At 41.3% G+C, this 17620-nt stretch overlaps 1 protein-coding gene across 1 annotated transcript in view; it reads right to left on the minus strand.

The window, feature by feature from the left end:
• The window catches only part of gpc5a (glypican 5a), a 122258-nt gene extending 104905 nt beyond the window's left edge, over window positions 1-17353 (minus strand). Inside the window, exons 1-2 of the mRNA XM_069173365.1 lie at window positions 17168-17353; window positions 13010-13171 (exon numbers count right to left, since the gene is read on the minus strand). Coding sequence (XP_069029466.1) covers window positions 13010-13171; window positions 17168-17318 — 313 coding nt within the window. The 5' untranslated portion in view covers window positions 17319-17353. The remainder of the gene's footprint in view (window positions 1-13009; window positions 13172-17167) is intronic.
• Between the last annotated feature and the right edge of the window lie 267 nt (window positions 17354-17620).

Raw genomic sequence — 17620 nt, forward strand, 5'->3', positions numbered from 1 at the left:
GATGACATTTAATGTCCAGTAATTCCTATTTTATCTGTGGTTGACAACTGGCGAGATATTAACTATATGTACCTTTCTTTTGTAGGTTTTACATATTCACAAATCAAACATTAAGAGAGACTTTACATTTGCAGATTGTAAGCACCAATTATAACCTTCAAAGTACAAACTTCATTTGTCATTTCATTTTGTCACAGCAGGGGGGAACATTGTCATTCACAATGACAGATTTACACTTTAATGGCAATGTAAAATCCAGGCTAACCACAATTTGCATGCCTCTACGATTATTATCATTTTATTTAAAAAGTGTAGCGTGGACAGCAGTCACTCTGGTGTTGACATGAATTTGGACAAACCTGGATGGTTCGTTGATTCTAGGGTCTGCAACAAGGACTATAAACAAAGACTTACCGCACAATTTTTTTTAATTATTTCAATCAATTTATTGTTTCGTTTATGTCAGCAACTAGTGGAAAAATGCATGCTGTCGAAAGGTTAGGGTGATGGTGTAAAAAGTCTTATTAACAACTCTATAATTAGAAGTATATGATATATATACTTTATGACAGAATAAAGCCCAGTAAAATCATTTTCGTCTTTTGTGGCGTTTAAAGTATTGTGAGTGAACAAGCCTGAGAGCAGGTCAGCTAATATCAATGAAAGTTTCTCACATTGTGTGGCGTATGCATGTAAAAACTATCATGCCATCATAAATGTGTGAGAATGAGCAAAAACAAAACAACTAAAGGAAACAATATTTCCAAGGGACTAATCAGAGGGATTATAATATTTATATCAAGTTATCGGATGTACTGAACAGACCATCGGACTCTAGACTCCCAGCTATAAAAACAACATTCATTTGTCACTCATGCCAGGATGCTAATAAAGATACTGATAAGCAGAACAATCATGCCATTATATCTGCCATGCATGGGAGAAGGACAGGATGAGGGGGAAGAGAGTACGAGGGGAGAGCGGGAGCAGACAGTAGGCTTGGTGTGTAGCTGTGTTTAAGATTTCATCGCCCAGACGACTACGGCCTAATCCCAGAGGACTCCTTCCTTACTTAGGAAATACTTCCTTCCATCTGACTGACAGAGAAAGTGATTTGTCTTCTCAAAACAGCTACAGCGAAACAGAGAATCACAATCCAAAGAAACTTGTCCTGGTGAGCTGCAAGCAAAACAATGAATCACACTGATGTTTTCATTTGAACTGCAGTGAGTTTGTGGTGAAATCTTAGCAGTTTTTCTTTAGCATCAGGCACAGAAAGTCATTTTTCTTAGTCAAATGATGTACCAGACTGCAACCCTAATTCACGTCTGGTTTACCCTCAAACTGGACATCCAAATTATTTAAAGAATCCTGGTTTAACTTGAGACCGACTTCCAGAAAAAGAGCCCATTATGGCCCAAACCACTCACTTAACATACCACCAAATCAAAGTAACATAGTTTGAGAGGAGAGCCATGAGTGTCAGCTCAGTCTCTGCTGAACACTGCTAACTGTTGTAAGTTTTTTTTAGCTGCACTCTCCTCTCTCCTGCTCAAACATCATGCTCGAAAATTACCCTGCTGGTCTCCACAGCGCTCAACACGATGTAAACCTCTACTAGGAAGAAAAGGGGTGTAAATCTGTCATAAACAGGTCCTGTTTAGCAGCGCGCTGTATCATCTAATCTAGAAAATGGCCTTAAGACAACAGCCAGCAGCCATAAATCTCCATTTCAAACGGGCATACAGGAAACAACGTAAAGTGCTGACAAGTGTGTGTATTTTTAGGGCTCATCTCTATGCAGTGAGTGGCTGCAGTGCAGTGTGTGTGTGTGTGTGTGTGTGTGTGTGTGTGTGTGTGTGTGTGTGTGTGTGTGTGTGTGTGTGTGTGTTTAAAAGAGACAGAGACAAAATGTAAGACCGAGAAATTCAGGGTGCGCCTGTATGTTGGCAAGGGAGTGTGACTGCTGATGTCCACTTCCGGGACACAATAATAGTCAAGGATTTGAAGAAGTGTGTCAACTGAAATCAATCTCATGAGCAACAGCAGACTGAACACACACGTGCGCACACACACACGCACACACACACACACACACACACACACACACACACACACACACACACACACACAGACACACACACACACACACACACACACACACACACAAATTCGCTTCTTGTTTGACACTGCAACAGCACTCAAGGGTTTTTATTGGGATGTCAGATGAGGATGCTGGTTATAAAAAGGTTATTTATGGATAAAGACAATATAAAAGGGCGATTTACATGCTGTAGGTTTCTGTGGTTCTAAAGTCTAAAACCAAACGAAAATAACAATCTGAGAGAGAAGACATGCAGCTACAGCACATGATCCTGCAGAAAAGCTCCCGTGAATAAAAACAAAACACTCATAACTTTATGTTAAACAAAAAGACCCAAGAGTGCTCTTTACGTGGGGAGTAATGGTTTGCTAGTGATGTCATAGTTCAATAATCCAGTCATTAACTTTGTTGCTGAGTGCGAGGTCAAATTGATGCCATTCTTGTATCCGTTTGTTACATGTAAAACTACAAGACAACCAGTACAAAGACTGGAAGCATCGGCACAAACAGCCAGCCTGGCTCTAAATGTTTCTAATTAGCACATTCTGTCTCAATTTTTTTTTTTAAAGAGGACAAAGTGTAAAAAAGAAAAGAAAATGCAGTTTTATTGGAGGTTATGTGTCACGCTCGTTCTTGGCTGTGAACAAGCAGCTGAAACTCCAAAAAATGACTCTTTCCAGACCAGAAAAGGTTCAACAAGTTACCCCTGAAAAATGGCAAGTTCTCGTTTTAACACTTCGTGTTGAATGGATTAGACCAACGACATGCAGTGTGCTAATTAGTGAGCTGTTTTTGTTCTCCTGGGCAGAGCCAGGGCAGGCTGTGTCCCTGTTTCAGGGGGTCTTCAGCTTCACACTCAGCTGCTGGTTGTACCTAACATTGAACAGATCTGAGAGAGGTATCGATCTTCTCATCGAACTCTGTCAGAAAACACGTAAATGTTTTTAACAAATTCCTGTAAGAGAGAAAGGTACCGAGATGAAAAAAAGCTGCCTTGCGAACCAGCTTGTCCGACGCAGGAGCTGCAATAGATGACGGAGGGAAAAACAGCCACAGTTAGTCTGACTACATTGTTTCTTTGCAGCAGCCCAAACGCTGGGATTGTTGAAGGGTATTGACTCTGAATAATCCTGCTTCCCTCTAAATCCTCATCCTCTGACTTCAAACACTGTGCAAAGACTTTCAATGGAGCCTGGCATCCTCCCAACTTTTTCTCCTTCACTCGCTCATTCTTCTTTTTCTTTGCATTCTTTTTCACCCTCTGTCCTCCCCTGGATCAACTGTCCAGCCTTGAATCACAAAGCCAAGCTCAAATTCTGTGGGAATCTCGAGGAGAGGCCCCTGCGATGGCTGACATATATATACACACACACACACACACACACACACACACACACACACACACACACACATTAACGCTCCTCTTGTACGACTGACAACAAAGAAGGGACGGCTGTAGACCTGGTAGACAAAGAGTCTGTGAAATGAAAGGTCCCACACCAAAGAGCAGAGACCAGGTTGGAAAAGATTTGAAGGCCAGTTGTGAGAATTAACCTATGAAATCGTCAAACAAATCCAACCACCACTCAGTGCATTCAAGTTCAGCAAGTATTCATCACGCATTCATCTACCAAGGTTGGTTACCGCCGCAGTCGGTCTGTTTGCGAGAATTATTCCCATCTTTCATCCCCCACATAAAAAGATACACTCATAACTTGTGTGACAAAAACATCAGAGTGTTCTTCATGTGGCGACCGATGGTTTGCTATTGAGGTGGAACAACAAGGCCCCAAGGCTACAGCAATGGTAGCAGCCCAGGGAAGCTCTTGCTAGGCGCAGGGGTGCTTTGAGGTAAGCATGCTAACTTTGACATTTAGCTTTAAACAAGTAGTCTTACAAGAGTGCCATGCAGGAGTCAGGCAAAATAAACATTTGATCTGAAGATGGTCTTATCAGCTGCATTTCCACTGATGGTACGGGCTCTACTTTACTCAACTCTACTTGCTTTTGGTATCTCTGGATTTTGTTTTTCTACTGCAGATTGTACCTACAGCCTGCCTCAGCCTCCGCTTCGTTGTTTTCAGTGGGTGAAGACATATCAGTGACGGAACAGAGTTTGACTCAAGACCGGCTTCATTAAACACTCACCGAGTCTAAAACCTCAGAGTGTTCGAGGATAAATTGATCTACCTGTGCGACAAGCTGCTACCGGAGGAGGAGGGAAAGGACACAAACGTCAGAGAGAGAGAGAGAGAGAGAGAGAGAGAGAGAGTAACTGCACTGTGGAAGCTTGTGGTCTGCGGTGATTTCACGTCACCTTTTAATAATGCCTCAGCTCGCTTGGAAACTCCTAAAAGTAGTACCAGGTAACATGCACCGTCAACAGAAACCAAATAAAAGCGAGTAGAGTCATGCCGAGCCAGTACCGTCGGTGGAAAAGGGGCTATCGATTAAATGTTAAGGGATCACAAAACCTATTTCCATTCATCCTGAGTGGGACATGAATGTCTGATCCAAATATCACAGCATGGCAATCCATTCAAACACTGCAGAGACGGTTCACTCAGATCTTTGGGCCAATTCATTCAGTAGATATTGATATATTTTAGAGCATAAGTAAAAATTGATCAGCCAAGAGTCCACCGAAGTAATTAGGATTCATTCGAGGGGAACATGAATGTCTGAAATAAAAATGCAGTTAAGATATTTCAGTCTGGACCAAAAGTGGTGAAGCAAACACCAGCTCACTGACTTTACCATCTCTGCAATCTTCAAAGTGTTTTTTTAGCTAGAAAAGCTTCAAATACATCACTGTGATGGTATTTTATGGACTACCAAGTTACTGGACAGAATCAAAGTCTAAAACCGACACATTTTACCTCTTAGATTGTAGTATCAGGTGGGTTTTTTTGTAACTAGTAGCATAACTTTTGAGATGATAAAACAAAAAAGCAGCTTCTACGCGAGACAGCCTGTCGTTTTTCAGAAAAACATGAGGAATGTTAATTTCCAAGACAAAAGATCCTAAAATGCAGAGACCTATAAAAAGCAGCATATTTTCCCTGACTGAGCGAGCAGCCAATTTGTGACCAACATAGAAACTTTACTGGAAGCAAACACTGTGTTACTGTAGTCAGTGATGCAGTGCTGCTCAGGGCCGGTCACAGCACAATATCTGTCTTTGGTCAGAAGTTACTGTTTTGAGCTTCTTGAAATTCTTTCAGAAATGTGGATTGTGACAAAACAGCTAAAAATGTGGTGGCTGCTCCAGCACTGCTTTGAGAACACCTTTTTGCACGACATCCCTGAAAGAGCAGCCTGGTCGTCACACAGGAATATTTAACTGGGTGCAGAAGAAGTGTGTTCACCCTAAATTCAGACTTCTGTTTCTGTTTGCAGTGGAAAAGAGACGCGAGTTATTAGCAAACAGGCCATCGCTTGCAACATGCAAATCAAACTAAGAGCAACTTGGTCTCAAAGAAGATATCAGATTTTGGAGTTGGACCTGCTCATGTTTCAACTGTCAAATACACTGAAAATGTCATGAGGGGGCACAAATATTTTATTTTATTGATGCAGTTTAGTTTTATTATCAGCGCATAATGACAAACTACAAGCTGATTATGGAGAGCAATGGCAACCACAGTAATTGCCGTGATTTATTCTCTTGCCCACAGATGTCCCCCACAAGACAAAATAAATGAGTAATATAAGGATATAACCTTTGATAGTAAATACATGTTATTTTTTAAGTCTTTATCTTTTCTATTATTAGTTTGGGGCTCTAAAGTTGTTATTATCCAACACCATGTGACTTTTGAACAAAGTCTCTCTAAAAAACAGGTCAAAATAACACCGGACCTGCCATAAGGCCCAAAAGAACCTGGTGAATATGAAAGACTTGGAAGCTCTGAAGGATCCCAGGGAAGTTGTCCAACTGGCAATCCAGCCTCTAGAAGCTTCAATGAGAGTCATAGTGGGTTCATAATCTATACAGACTCAATAGAGTAGCATAAATAAATGAGATAAATCAAGGTTTTCAGCAAAACAGCAACAGGCAGATACTACCCAAGTAAATTATAGTTCTCCATATTTGTTAATTCTCTTTCTTAAACTAAATAAACCATTTAAAAGTCTGCTGGATGTGTTGAAAAATACAAAGTCACAGAGGTTTTTTTGCAGATACATGGTTTTTATAGGACAGAACCCTGCTATCCACATCCTTGAATATTTCCTTGTGACATAAGTTCTGGCACAAACTCGGTGTAGAGTTACACATTCCAGGGTTTCACAAAAACCCTCGTTTCCCCGTTCTAGTCAAATCCTTCTCAAAGTCTGAATGCCACTGGATGTACCTAAGAGGTCGACATATTTGAAGACTAGCTGTGGCTGACTGACTGTTTTTCCGATCACATTAAAAATATTCTTTTATAGGATTGAAACCCAGGATGTTGTGGTTTAAATGGGCGTTAGCCAACCGATGAGTGACTCCACTGGACGTAACCAGAATTTATGTACCCTCCCACCCCCTCACCGAGAGCCCCTTGTTTGGCACAGAGCGCGTTGTACTAATTTGACAGCTGACTGTAGTCTCCTCTCAGTCAAGCTGTGTGGCCGCTGCCATTCAACTAGGCTCCTTGTTTCAGTTCAAACGGTAAAAGATGGGCAGTGGATCCTTTTAAAGCTGGTAAATAGAAACACAATTAGCATCTATGAGTGCAAATCACAAGTCCTGAGACCAACAGAGTAGTTTTCTACTTCAGTGACACCAGCAGTCCGTTTAATCTCACACGTCATGCCACTCGTGTTGCTTACAAAACAGTAGCTCGCAATCACAAAGAAAGCAAAGACTGACTGACCGAGTCTGCTGGATTCCTCCGTCTCCTGCTGACTAGAAATCTTTTTTTTTTCTTCCCAGGCTGGAAACCAAAATGACACACTGACTGGAAGGAAGACCACAACCCGCAGAGTGTTAATGGTCACAACAGCTTCACAGCACAGACGTTCAAGTAACAGGAGAATTAAGTTTATAACAGACGCTTTCAACTTGCTCATCAAATGGACATGTAGTGCTGGTGGAAGCTTCAGGATGAATATAGAGATATTTTTTGAAATAAAACTATTTTTACTGTGCCCTGTCTAGTTCTTTATGTCCTCATGTTGTTAAAAAAAATTTTGTCTTTGTTTTCATGAAATGTTGCATGAAGGATTTCTGTGAAATAAGTCTGCATTTACAGCACAAACATGCATTACTTCCCCTAAAGTAATTGTTAAATATTTGTAATGAATACACTTGTTTTCCTTCTAGTTTTAAGCCTTTTCCAGAGTGAGAAGTGGTCGACACCACTCTGATGTCTTTGCATGTCACTGCTTATCTTTGCATAAAATCTGAGAGCACGGAGGAACCGCTAGTATGCCTCAAATCCTCCTATCAACACCTCTAAAGCTCACTAATCAACCCATTGTATCTGTGGTTAAGCCACAAACAAACACGTGTAAAAATGACAGCTGCAGGGCCGCAATCTCTGCAGCACAGCATTTGTATATATGTATATATGGATTAAATATGAGATATAATGTGTTAATTTGTGGGCTTTTGGTGTGTTGAGAGGAAGATTTAAACCGGGCCAGTTCTTCAATGATAGTTTAGCCTCTGACTCAGTACTTAAAGAACAGATGTGGTATCCATCTTACAATTCTCCATGTTCTAAAAATGCAGACGAAGTTGTTTATCTTTGGAAAGAAGTTCATACGGAGGCGAGTTAACAGGTTGTAGCCTCATATTTCAACAGACAGGTATGCGAGTGGATTTGTTCTTCTCATCGAATTCTCAGGAAAAAAGTGAAGGAAAATATCCCAAAACAGCAAATTATTCTTTTAACGGGTCACAATCAAAAACTATCCTGCTTACTCGTTTTAGGCTAACATGTGATGTAACTGCACACAAATATGTGAATTAAAGTGATACCCCAACTAAGGGCAGGCATGGATGAGGTTAGGTAAGATAAGGTTCTGAGACCGTTTTGCACGACCAGATCGCAGCGCCATCACATGTACGGAGGAGGGAGGAAGGAAGCTTTAACCTACACGACTACGTTTTGTAGCTCGATCAACACCAGCACTTGAATTACACACGTAACAAAGGTTGTAGCTTCCCCTTGCTTAATGCATTTTACAGAGCTGCGTACTGTTTGTGTGCAACAGGAGCAGTCTTAAAACATTTTCATCCACCATTGTATGTTGGGTTGCCACCAAATAGCTGATGAGAAAAGTCTCAGTCAACTAAGTTTTCATTAGTCGTTTAGTTGCAGAAAGGAAAAAAAATAAAAATCCCTCAAACTATGCCTCGTCAGAGACGTTATAAATAAATAACGGAAACATCTGTTACCGGCCAAGCTTTCCCTTGTAGGAAGGCAGCCTCGCGGGTAACCTGGGGCTGACGCATTAATCAGCCATAAATTGTCCACATGGGTCCAAGTTTCAAGTTATCACTGAATTCAGGTTCAGTTGAACCATGACAGACTTCCAGACAAGCAGGGAGTTATTAAAAATTCCTGATTATATTCCTGAAACAAACCGGAGTATCCTTCAACTCAGTGCAAGGCTACTTTCCAGAAAGTTCCCCCGAATCAAAGCTTCTCCCAGAGGAGGGCACTCCTTTGATCTGGTGATCTCAGAGCATTTTGCTAAAGATTTGAGCGGGCCCTCCTTCAGACGCTCTCTCAGGCATCTCAACAGCTGATTCATGGTGGGTTCTGTTGGAGTTTTATTTGAGTCCTGCCCCACGGGGCGCTGGGATTGCACAGGTCGGTTGCCATGGATGTAAGACAAACCTGCGCGGGATGAAAAAAGATCTCCCCTGAAGCTCAGCTCAGCAGGCTGCATATTTGTGTGTTGTGTGGACAAAGTGCAGAAGCCTCACAACCGGTGAATGAAAGCATGCAGTCCTCGGAGACTTACTGACAGACCGGGAGCAGGAGGGGGAAAAAGTGATGTGCATGAAAGTTCAAACATCGTCTGCTGACAGCGTGAGCTCAACTTAGGCCTTCTATTTTTTTTTGCACCCCAGTTGCACAGCCATCGTTTGGCTGTGAAATGACCTGAAACGGAGCGATCGGGTTCATTTGAGGACGAGATATTGAAATGTGGCACATTTCTCTGAAGAAAAGAGAAAAAATGTAATAGGCCGTCACCGCAGGATGAGCTGCGCTTTGAAGCTCTGCTCATAATTAACAGCCCAAGCGCTTGATTCACTTATTTGTGATACTCATTACATTAAAAGTATTGAGTGGTTTTTAACATGAAAGATGCCCTTGAAGATTTTTTTTTTTTAACTGTGGCCCATTACAAGCACAAAAACAAGAGCATCAAGAACTCGGGGAGAAAACATTTTAAATAGCATTTTATGGGGGTGTTTTATTTCTTGATGTCTCCTGAGTGTTTCAGACTGTTATACATTCCTCTGATTTCTTCATCCCCCTCTCCCTTCAGCTGCATCATATAAAGATGCCTAATTGAAGGCTTCGCACAAAACAAATGACCACATTAGCCTTCCCCCTTTTAACTCATCCTTCTTCCGGTCTGTGGTTGTAATGCACTGCACAGTACACTCTGCTTGTTCACTGTTGTCTCTCAAATTACAGTGCAGGTCGCCAATCATTTGGAGACTCCATCTATGGTACCCGTGTTTCTGCATACCCCCCACTCGCCCAGTCAAACATAAATATTTCCTGTCTCCTGTTCGCCACAGTAGCGTTGTGAATGGTGAAGCAGAACAGTAACACCGGGAGCGTTTAGAGCAGCAAGTCAACGGGAAATTTTATTTCATTTCAAAGACAATCCATAAGGTTGTTGGCCCCCTTCCACTTCCATTATAATCTCCAAACACCCAAAACAAAACCCACAGTCACACAAGATGAATGAGAAACAATTCACTCATTAATTCAGCATCATTGAACACTCTCTAGATAGGAACAAGGGATTAAATGCTTGACTTGTGATTCTTTTATGTCTGCACATGAACAGCAAAACAGTTCTTTTTTTCCACTCCGTTAAGATCTAAGGAGCTGCCAGGCATTTCTGTCCCTCCGTGCTTCCCATACATATTGTTCCACAGCGAGTCTTCATGTGACAAAGGCTCTTAAAGAATCTACGGCCAAACAGAACAATGCCACGTGGGTGGTTCTGGTGTGTGTGTGTGTGTGTGTGTGTGTGTGTGTGTGTGTGTGTGTGTGGGTGTGTGTGTGTGTGTGGGTGTGTGTGTGTGTGTGTGTATAAACAGACATTGTAGACCGTGAGCCAAAAAGTCTGAAACAACATTTGAACAAGTATCAGCTTTTATTAGCACAGATTTACCTCAATAGCAACACAAAACAATATTGAACAGGTGTAGAGCAGTAGTTTAGTTTGAAGTACACGTGTAATTTAATTGAAATAACATCCTAATTTGTCATAGTTAATATATTGTAATTTCTTTACTTAATCTAACCAATAATAAGGGGAGATATATTTAAATTACAGCTGAAAGTAAAAAACATTTAAAAGTATCCTGTAGAGTGTTTGACAGGTGGTGTAATGGAGCGATGGTTTTATGAACACGTTTCCGTTTTGGTTGCATCACCAAGCACACAAAAACACGCTGTGCAGTTCAGATCTTGCCTCGCGCTATGCACCTGATCGACAGTTGGTGGCGGTAATGCGCCAACAAACACCGCAACGCTTCAAAAAAAATGAGTGAAGAAGCAAAAAAACCTACACAACCATAGACTGTATGTAAAATTGGAGGTCTGAAAAATAAGGCCATTGCGGAAGTGCCTTAAACTGCAGTACCACAGACGACCATTAGGGGCCCCCAACAAATGTATTAGATCCCAAAGATTTACAAGACACGATTCACATAAATAAGAAAACTCCTCACGGAATCCATCTTTTGACAACTTGAGTTAATTGCCAACATTTTTATAATTAAGTGATTGTTTTAAGCCATTTTTCAAGGAACTGTAAAAACGTGTAAATATACAATGGGGTGTGTGTGTGTGTGTGTGTGTGTGTGTGTGTGTGTGTGTGTGTAAGAGGGGAGGTACGGGTTTACACCATTTGTTAGACTTTGAGAAATTCTAATGAGATATTTCTCACTATTTTCTAGCATTCTGACCAACAAATGATCTAATAATCAAGAGCATGAAAAACAGATTACTGAATAATGCAAATCACTGTTAGTTACAGCCCTGGTTTGGTCTACATTTAAAAAAAAAATTTAAAAAAGAAACACTTCATAATGACTTGATTGAAATGTAATACTGAGAGCAGTTACACAGCAGCTGTGACTTTAATTACTTAATGTCTGTGTCTTGTGTTCTGCAGTCTGGATGCTGGAAGCAGCCACCAGTGTTTGTTGACTGATGGGAGCCGGTGTTGACGGGGAACTCTGTTTGGTTTGGCAGCAGCGCTCACTGGCTGCCATTCCACAGACAAAACCGTGCGAGTGCTGCTCATTTTGCTGTGTATTTTCAAACAGCTAGCAGCTCCTGCAGCTTTGTTTGACTTGCTGCCCTGTGTGACCAAAACCTTGAGACTGTTACGAGAAAGTGATTTTCTATATTTCCCCCCATTGTCAAAAAAACAAGAATAACTTGATTCTACTAACAAATGTTGCCTGCGTGATCAGAGACTAATATACTTCACGCCAGAGTTCCGCTGTCCTCCCCAACCATGAATATCAACACTAGCTTATTTTTAGTTTGATCCCATATTCACCTTCCAGCTGCCATAAATACTCACTTGATCAGCAAATGTGCATTAAACTGTTGCTGAAAATAGTCCAAAATATGACTTGTATAATAATAATAATAATAATATAATAATAACTGCAGTTATTTACTTAAATTATATATTTGTGACCTTCTTTTAAAGATTTACGTCTTCTGTGGACACTAATTGACTCGGGATGAGTGCCGCAGAGACGGTAAAGAAGCTGATGGCACCAAGCTTGTCTTTTCAAAATGCCGGCAACTTTGTTTGAACAATATTTTAGGTGTGCCGTGTTTCATGAACTCCAGGACAGACTCTAAACTAAGTATTTTATTTCAGCTTCAGAGCCTGAACAGACACTCCAAACATCTGAGGACAGAAACAGGGCATTGCCCCTGCAAACCGCAACGAAAACACTGTGATCATGCGAGACTCTCCTATAAATCATTGGAGTTTAGCAGGAGGATAACAGCACGTCTTTAAACTCAGAGGCATCGTTAAAGTGAATTGGCTTAATGACATGTCTGAGACTGTACATTCAACTCATAAGCTCTCTATTTGTTGCCCACCCATTCCAGCCATCATATGATTGCTATCAGCCAGAGTGGGAGAGAAACATCGTACACTGGACAAGAAGAGTTCAGAGAGAGAGAGAAAGGCAAGTCGCTACCTGTGCGTCACTGCCGATTGAAAGGATGGAGAGGAATGGAAAACAACACAAACTCGGGGACGGCCGTCCACTTCAGACTGTTTAAGATGTGTCTATGATCGGATAACTGTTTATTCTGAGGGTCCAATGTGGCAGGACACCTCCAGTACATATCCCTGGCAGACGTCTGCCCCCCCCCCGCAGACCACTCCCCCAGGTCTCTAACAAGAACAGCCAGTCAATCTAATCTGAAGATCAGATGGTCTTGGGAGATCTGGAAGGAAGACAGACCCTGCTCTGTTTGCTCTGAAGTGGAGCCTTACTGCACACACACTGACTCATCCCCTGTTTTTACAGCACCCACACAAAACCCTAAATTTATACTTGAGCTCAGAAATACACACAAACGTCCACGCATGCATATTATCGTGATTTCTGCACTCAGCATGCGTTTATGAAGTCACAACAATGACGCCAGAACACACATAAAGAAATTGAACTGTTACCTTGAAAAGCCGCCACGTTGCGCGAGATGAGGAACTTGAGGCTGGAGCTGGACGTCTGGAGAAGGTTCTGGATGTCTCTCCGGGCCGCCACCTGGTACTTCTCCTCCATCTTCTTGGTGCAGCAGGTCAGGTTCTTGGACGTGCACACCTGAAGGTCTGAACCTAAGAGGAATCGAGGTGAAATGTCATGATCTTGAAACATGATGGAAAGGATTCGAATGGGACAAAACTAAGAAGCACAGCAGCTACATTTACATCTTTTTCCATTTTAATATGACTAGACAGCAACAGTTTGTGTCGCTCACGTGTTTCCATACATTTCGTCACAGAAATCAGATTAGGACATCAATATACTTTAAAATAACAGATACTAGCTTTTATTCATTTAGATTACAGCTATCTTTTTTTTTTTTTTTTTTTTTTTTTTTGAAGATTGGAAAATTTGGGGGTTTTTTCCGTCAAAATAAACATCCTACACCGTTGAGATTTTAAACAATCACCACCATGTATACTTTTTTTCTTATCAGGGAAACAAATCCTTACACCTGAGGGCCTCAAATCTAAAGAAAACACATGGAAGGCATAAACTGGGGTTATGGATTTGCATGGTGTCCTCAGGGGGCTCCACTTTCCTTTTCACATTCCAGAGACAAGCGTGTCAGGTGGATTTGACACCCTGAAAGTGCCCGAAGGTATGAATAAGTGTCTCGTCTGACCTTACAGCACCAGTCATGTTGTGAACTGTATGCTGAATTCTGCAGATATTTGGTCGTAAGCCAAAGTACTGGGCAAATCTTTGTGGGAAACATGAAGGTCTGAATCCAGCTGCGGGTCAATATTTCCAATTGTTGAGACATTTGACTAAAAGCCATGAATGTCAACCTGTTGGTGACAGATGAAGAAAAGTCAGGGCCTTACTGAAGTCAGTTGATTTTATCCTTTGGGAACCATGAAAACTAAGTTTTAAAATGCCTACATTATATGTCAGTATGGACTGAAGTGATTGGCTGACACACTGTATATTTCTATCAAATAGAAACACTACTAGCGTGGAAAAACAATGATATCGTATCATCAAAAGCCACAGAGGTCCATGTTGACATGTGAAAGAATAACACGCCTACTTTTTAAAATTTTTGGGTATTATCAAGAAATATCATACGTGTCAAACATCATCAGGTGATTGTGGTAAATATGAATCATTTCAGCTTTAATGCGGGCAGATATCCCTGAAGCATCACTTAAAAGGACAAACTATACTCCTGTTTTTCTAGCAGTTAAAAGTTCAAGTTAAAAAATGCTTTAGTGGAGCGAAACAACTGAGACATCTAGATCCTGTGGGAAGATGTGTGTCAAAGCTTTATCGCCCCACTCAACTGATGTGTTGAATTTTCCACTACAGCAACCTGCACACATACGGGACAATCAAAACATCTTAAAAGCGACCCAAAACTCTGCAGGAGTGTCTAAGACATGCCCAGGCAGAGTGAGACGCTATCAGCTCACCGCGAGGTTCAGGAGTGAGGAGGGAAGCAGAGCAGGCGATGGCACACGTGGAGGAATTCAAAGTCTCGCAGATAAGACAACATGAAAGCGCCCCGGGTCTTGCTTTTCTAACCTAAACGCTTCCCCAAACTATTCCCACTTCCAACGCCTCAGACGGCAGCGCTGTTGGCCGAGGCGATAGACCTCTGACTTGCTGTGTTCTGACCTGAAAGCTGTTTGGCACCTCTTATCAGACAGGCAGCATCAAACATGGAAACGGCTCTCTTTCAGATTCTTGGAATTTCTGGGGGCTATTTTTCACACACCTAGACTCAATCATACATGACTGTACCGCTCCCATTACAACATCTGATGTATTTCAGGGCTTAAATCTGAATCTACCAAGGAAACGATTTACATCTTTCCAACGTCAAGATGTGTTTGGCCTTAAAAGGTGTGTGAGGCTGCCAGAGAGGTCAACAGTGGTATAGTTTTAAACAGTAGTCAGTGTTTTTACAGAGTTAGTAGCCACTGAATCAGCAGCTTATCATCGCTTAATCTAGAGGAGTCCTCCACAGCTGCACTCTGTCTATCTGACAGAAAGTGTTTTTCAGTTTGCAACTCTGCAATGAAACTGCACCACACAGCAACATGGGCTGGTTTAAGGGGCTGGAGTGGTGATGGCATTATAAGGGTTATTTAGAGGTTTAGGAGGTATTTGAGGGTTTTCTGTCAATTGAGTCGGTTTCCTTGCAGCAGCAGGGGAAGGGGGTGATGAAGTTTATAGGGAGCAGTTTGTGGCAGGATGGCAGTCAACACCATTAGGATTTACTTTTCCAAAAAGAGCACAGAGCAGCAGCAGCAATAGCAGCAGTCAATGACGGGCTCCATGAAATATGCACAGCCATAATTCCATCCAAATCGTGTACAGAATTACCATGGGTGGCGTTCAGAAAGTTAAGTGAGGCCTAGTTTACCTAACTTTACACAAAATAATTCCTGTTTATCCCTGAAAGCCACTTATCTGCTGTAAACACCCGAAGGAGGGAGGAGAGCTGACTTATTTTTTCATCACGACCAACAAGTAATCTCAGCAGCTTTAGTTCCCAGTTTCATGTTAGTATGTAAAAGAGCCAAAGAGCAAAAAGAAAATAGCCCATTAGAAGAAGAAGTAGTCCAGTATTAAAAGTTCTACTAAAGTAAAAGCAGGGTTTTTCCTACCATTAGAACACTTAGGTGCCCCACTTAAGCCACTATATATAGCTTCACTATGAGCTTTGCTTTGCCAGTGTTTGGAGATCATTATTTTTATTTCACAGTTCATTTTTAAATAAATATTGTCATGATAATACTCAAAAATTGTGCAAAAATGCATAGTTTTTAGTCAAATAACTGCCCACCACCCTACATTGCTAACACAGCACCTACACCCTCTAGAAACCTTCTGAGAACCCTGTAAAAGTGCATATAACCTCCAAAATGTGGTTAAAGTATTGTTCCCTCTGACTGAGATATGATTTTATAATACTGGAGCATCTGTGTGTAAGCAGCATAATTCTGCTGTAGCTGCTGCAGGTGGAGCTAGTTTGAACTACAGTACTTTATATCCAGGGTCAGCAGATCAATCTGAGGGATCAGATTATTACTGGCAGAGGAAAGAAGAAAGAAACAAAGATTCAAGCCATAAGTCTGTTTTCAGTTTTTGGACTTTCTTTCTCTTCTTAAATTTTTGGAGAGATATTGGATAATATCAAAATGAAACCATGTGAGAAGCTTAGAGGGGAAAAAAAAATAAAATAAAAATCACTATTTGGTGGAGCTGTTAACAAATCTGAAATGTGACCCAACTACACTGATTTTCATGAGAGAACAAATACTAAAAAGGTTGTAAGCCACTAATATTCAGTAATTATCTGTCAAATTCTAGTAATGGAGTAGAAAGTACACTATTTCCCTCTGAAATGTGCTGGACTGTAATACTCAAATGAAGTACCTCAAAATTGCATTTAAATGCAGTACTTGGGTAAATGAACTTAGTTACTCCTATCACTTGTTAAACCAGCATGATTTATACAAGCCCATGAACTGTTAATAATTCAGTGAACAGTGAGCGGTATCTTTTAAAGGATGTTTTGTTCCAGAAGTATTAATAATTCCAATTAATTAATAAAAAATATATATATTTCTCCAAACCAGCACAAAGAAAACATTCATAATGAACCAGACATGCCGCTGAACATATTAGTGTTCAAATATATGACTGTAAAAAAAGGAATGGCCAGATGAGTTTTATTATTTCAGTAACTGATGACATAGGATACAACATTTTCTCTAAAGATGCAAGAGTCTCACAAAAAGATGCCGTGTTCAGCTTTTAGTGCGTCCCTCTATTATTATAATAACTGCACACACACCCTTGAAATGTGTCTAAAGGGTGTGTTTTGCGACTACAAAGAACACATAAAGAAGCCAGAAAATGACAGGTTAAAGGCTACAGAGCAGTTAATGAGCTCTACGGGAAGATGATGTGTTGAATTTGTCTCTATCAGGGTTTTGGTGTGTTGATTGGTTACCATGAAGATGCAAAGGAAGAAATAATTGCATTACTGCGCGTGTTTTGTTTTTTTTATGAGGATTGAGCAGCTCAGTCTGGAGGAAAAACTCTCAACCTACCTGGTCTGGGACTTAAAGGCAGCAACTGATTTGGTCCAATTTGCCTGAGTTGGAAAACTTTGCGCACTTCATCGCATTTGTTTGGACTCCCGAGTCCTGATCCACAGCAACACGCCAGGAGGAAAAGGCAGTTGGTCCACAGCACACCCATTTCAATCAAATCCCTGATAAAAGATCTCCCCCCCCCAAAAAAAAAAAAAAAAAAAACAAGCCGCTTTGGAAGTTGGGGTTTCTCCCGGACCTAGAAACCAGGTGTCAGGTGAGTCCGCATTTCAGGTCCCAGGATTCAGCGTCGACCACGTGTCTCCGGATAAACCTTTAAATCCTGGCGCAGATGGAAAGTTGCAGCGGTGTGACTTGACTGTTTGAACGCGGCATGTTGTCCAAGTTGGTTGGACCGACAGCAGAGGCGGTACCGTCATGTTACCTGCACTCGCGCGGCTGCACCCGAGG

The sequence above is a fragment of the Embiotoca jacksoni genome, unplaced genomic scaffold (genome assembly GCF_022577435.1).
Source record: "Embiotoca jacksoni isolate LCO1_2020_lvr unplaced genomic scaffold, fEmbJac1.0.p SCAF_6, whole genome shotgun sequence".
Lineage (NCBI taxonomy): Eukaryota > Metazoa > Chordata > Actinopteri > Embiotocidae > Embiotoca > Embiotoca jacksoni.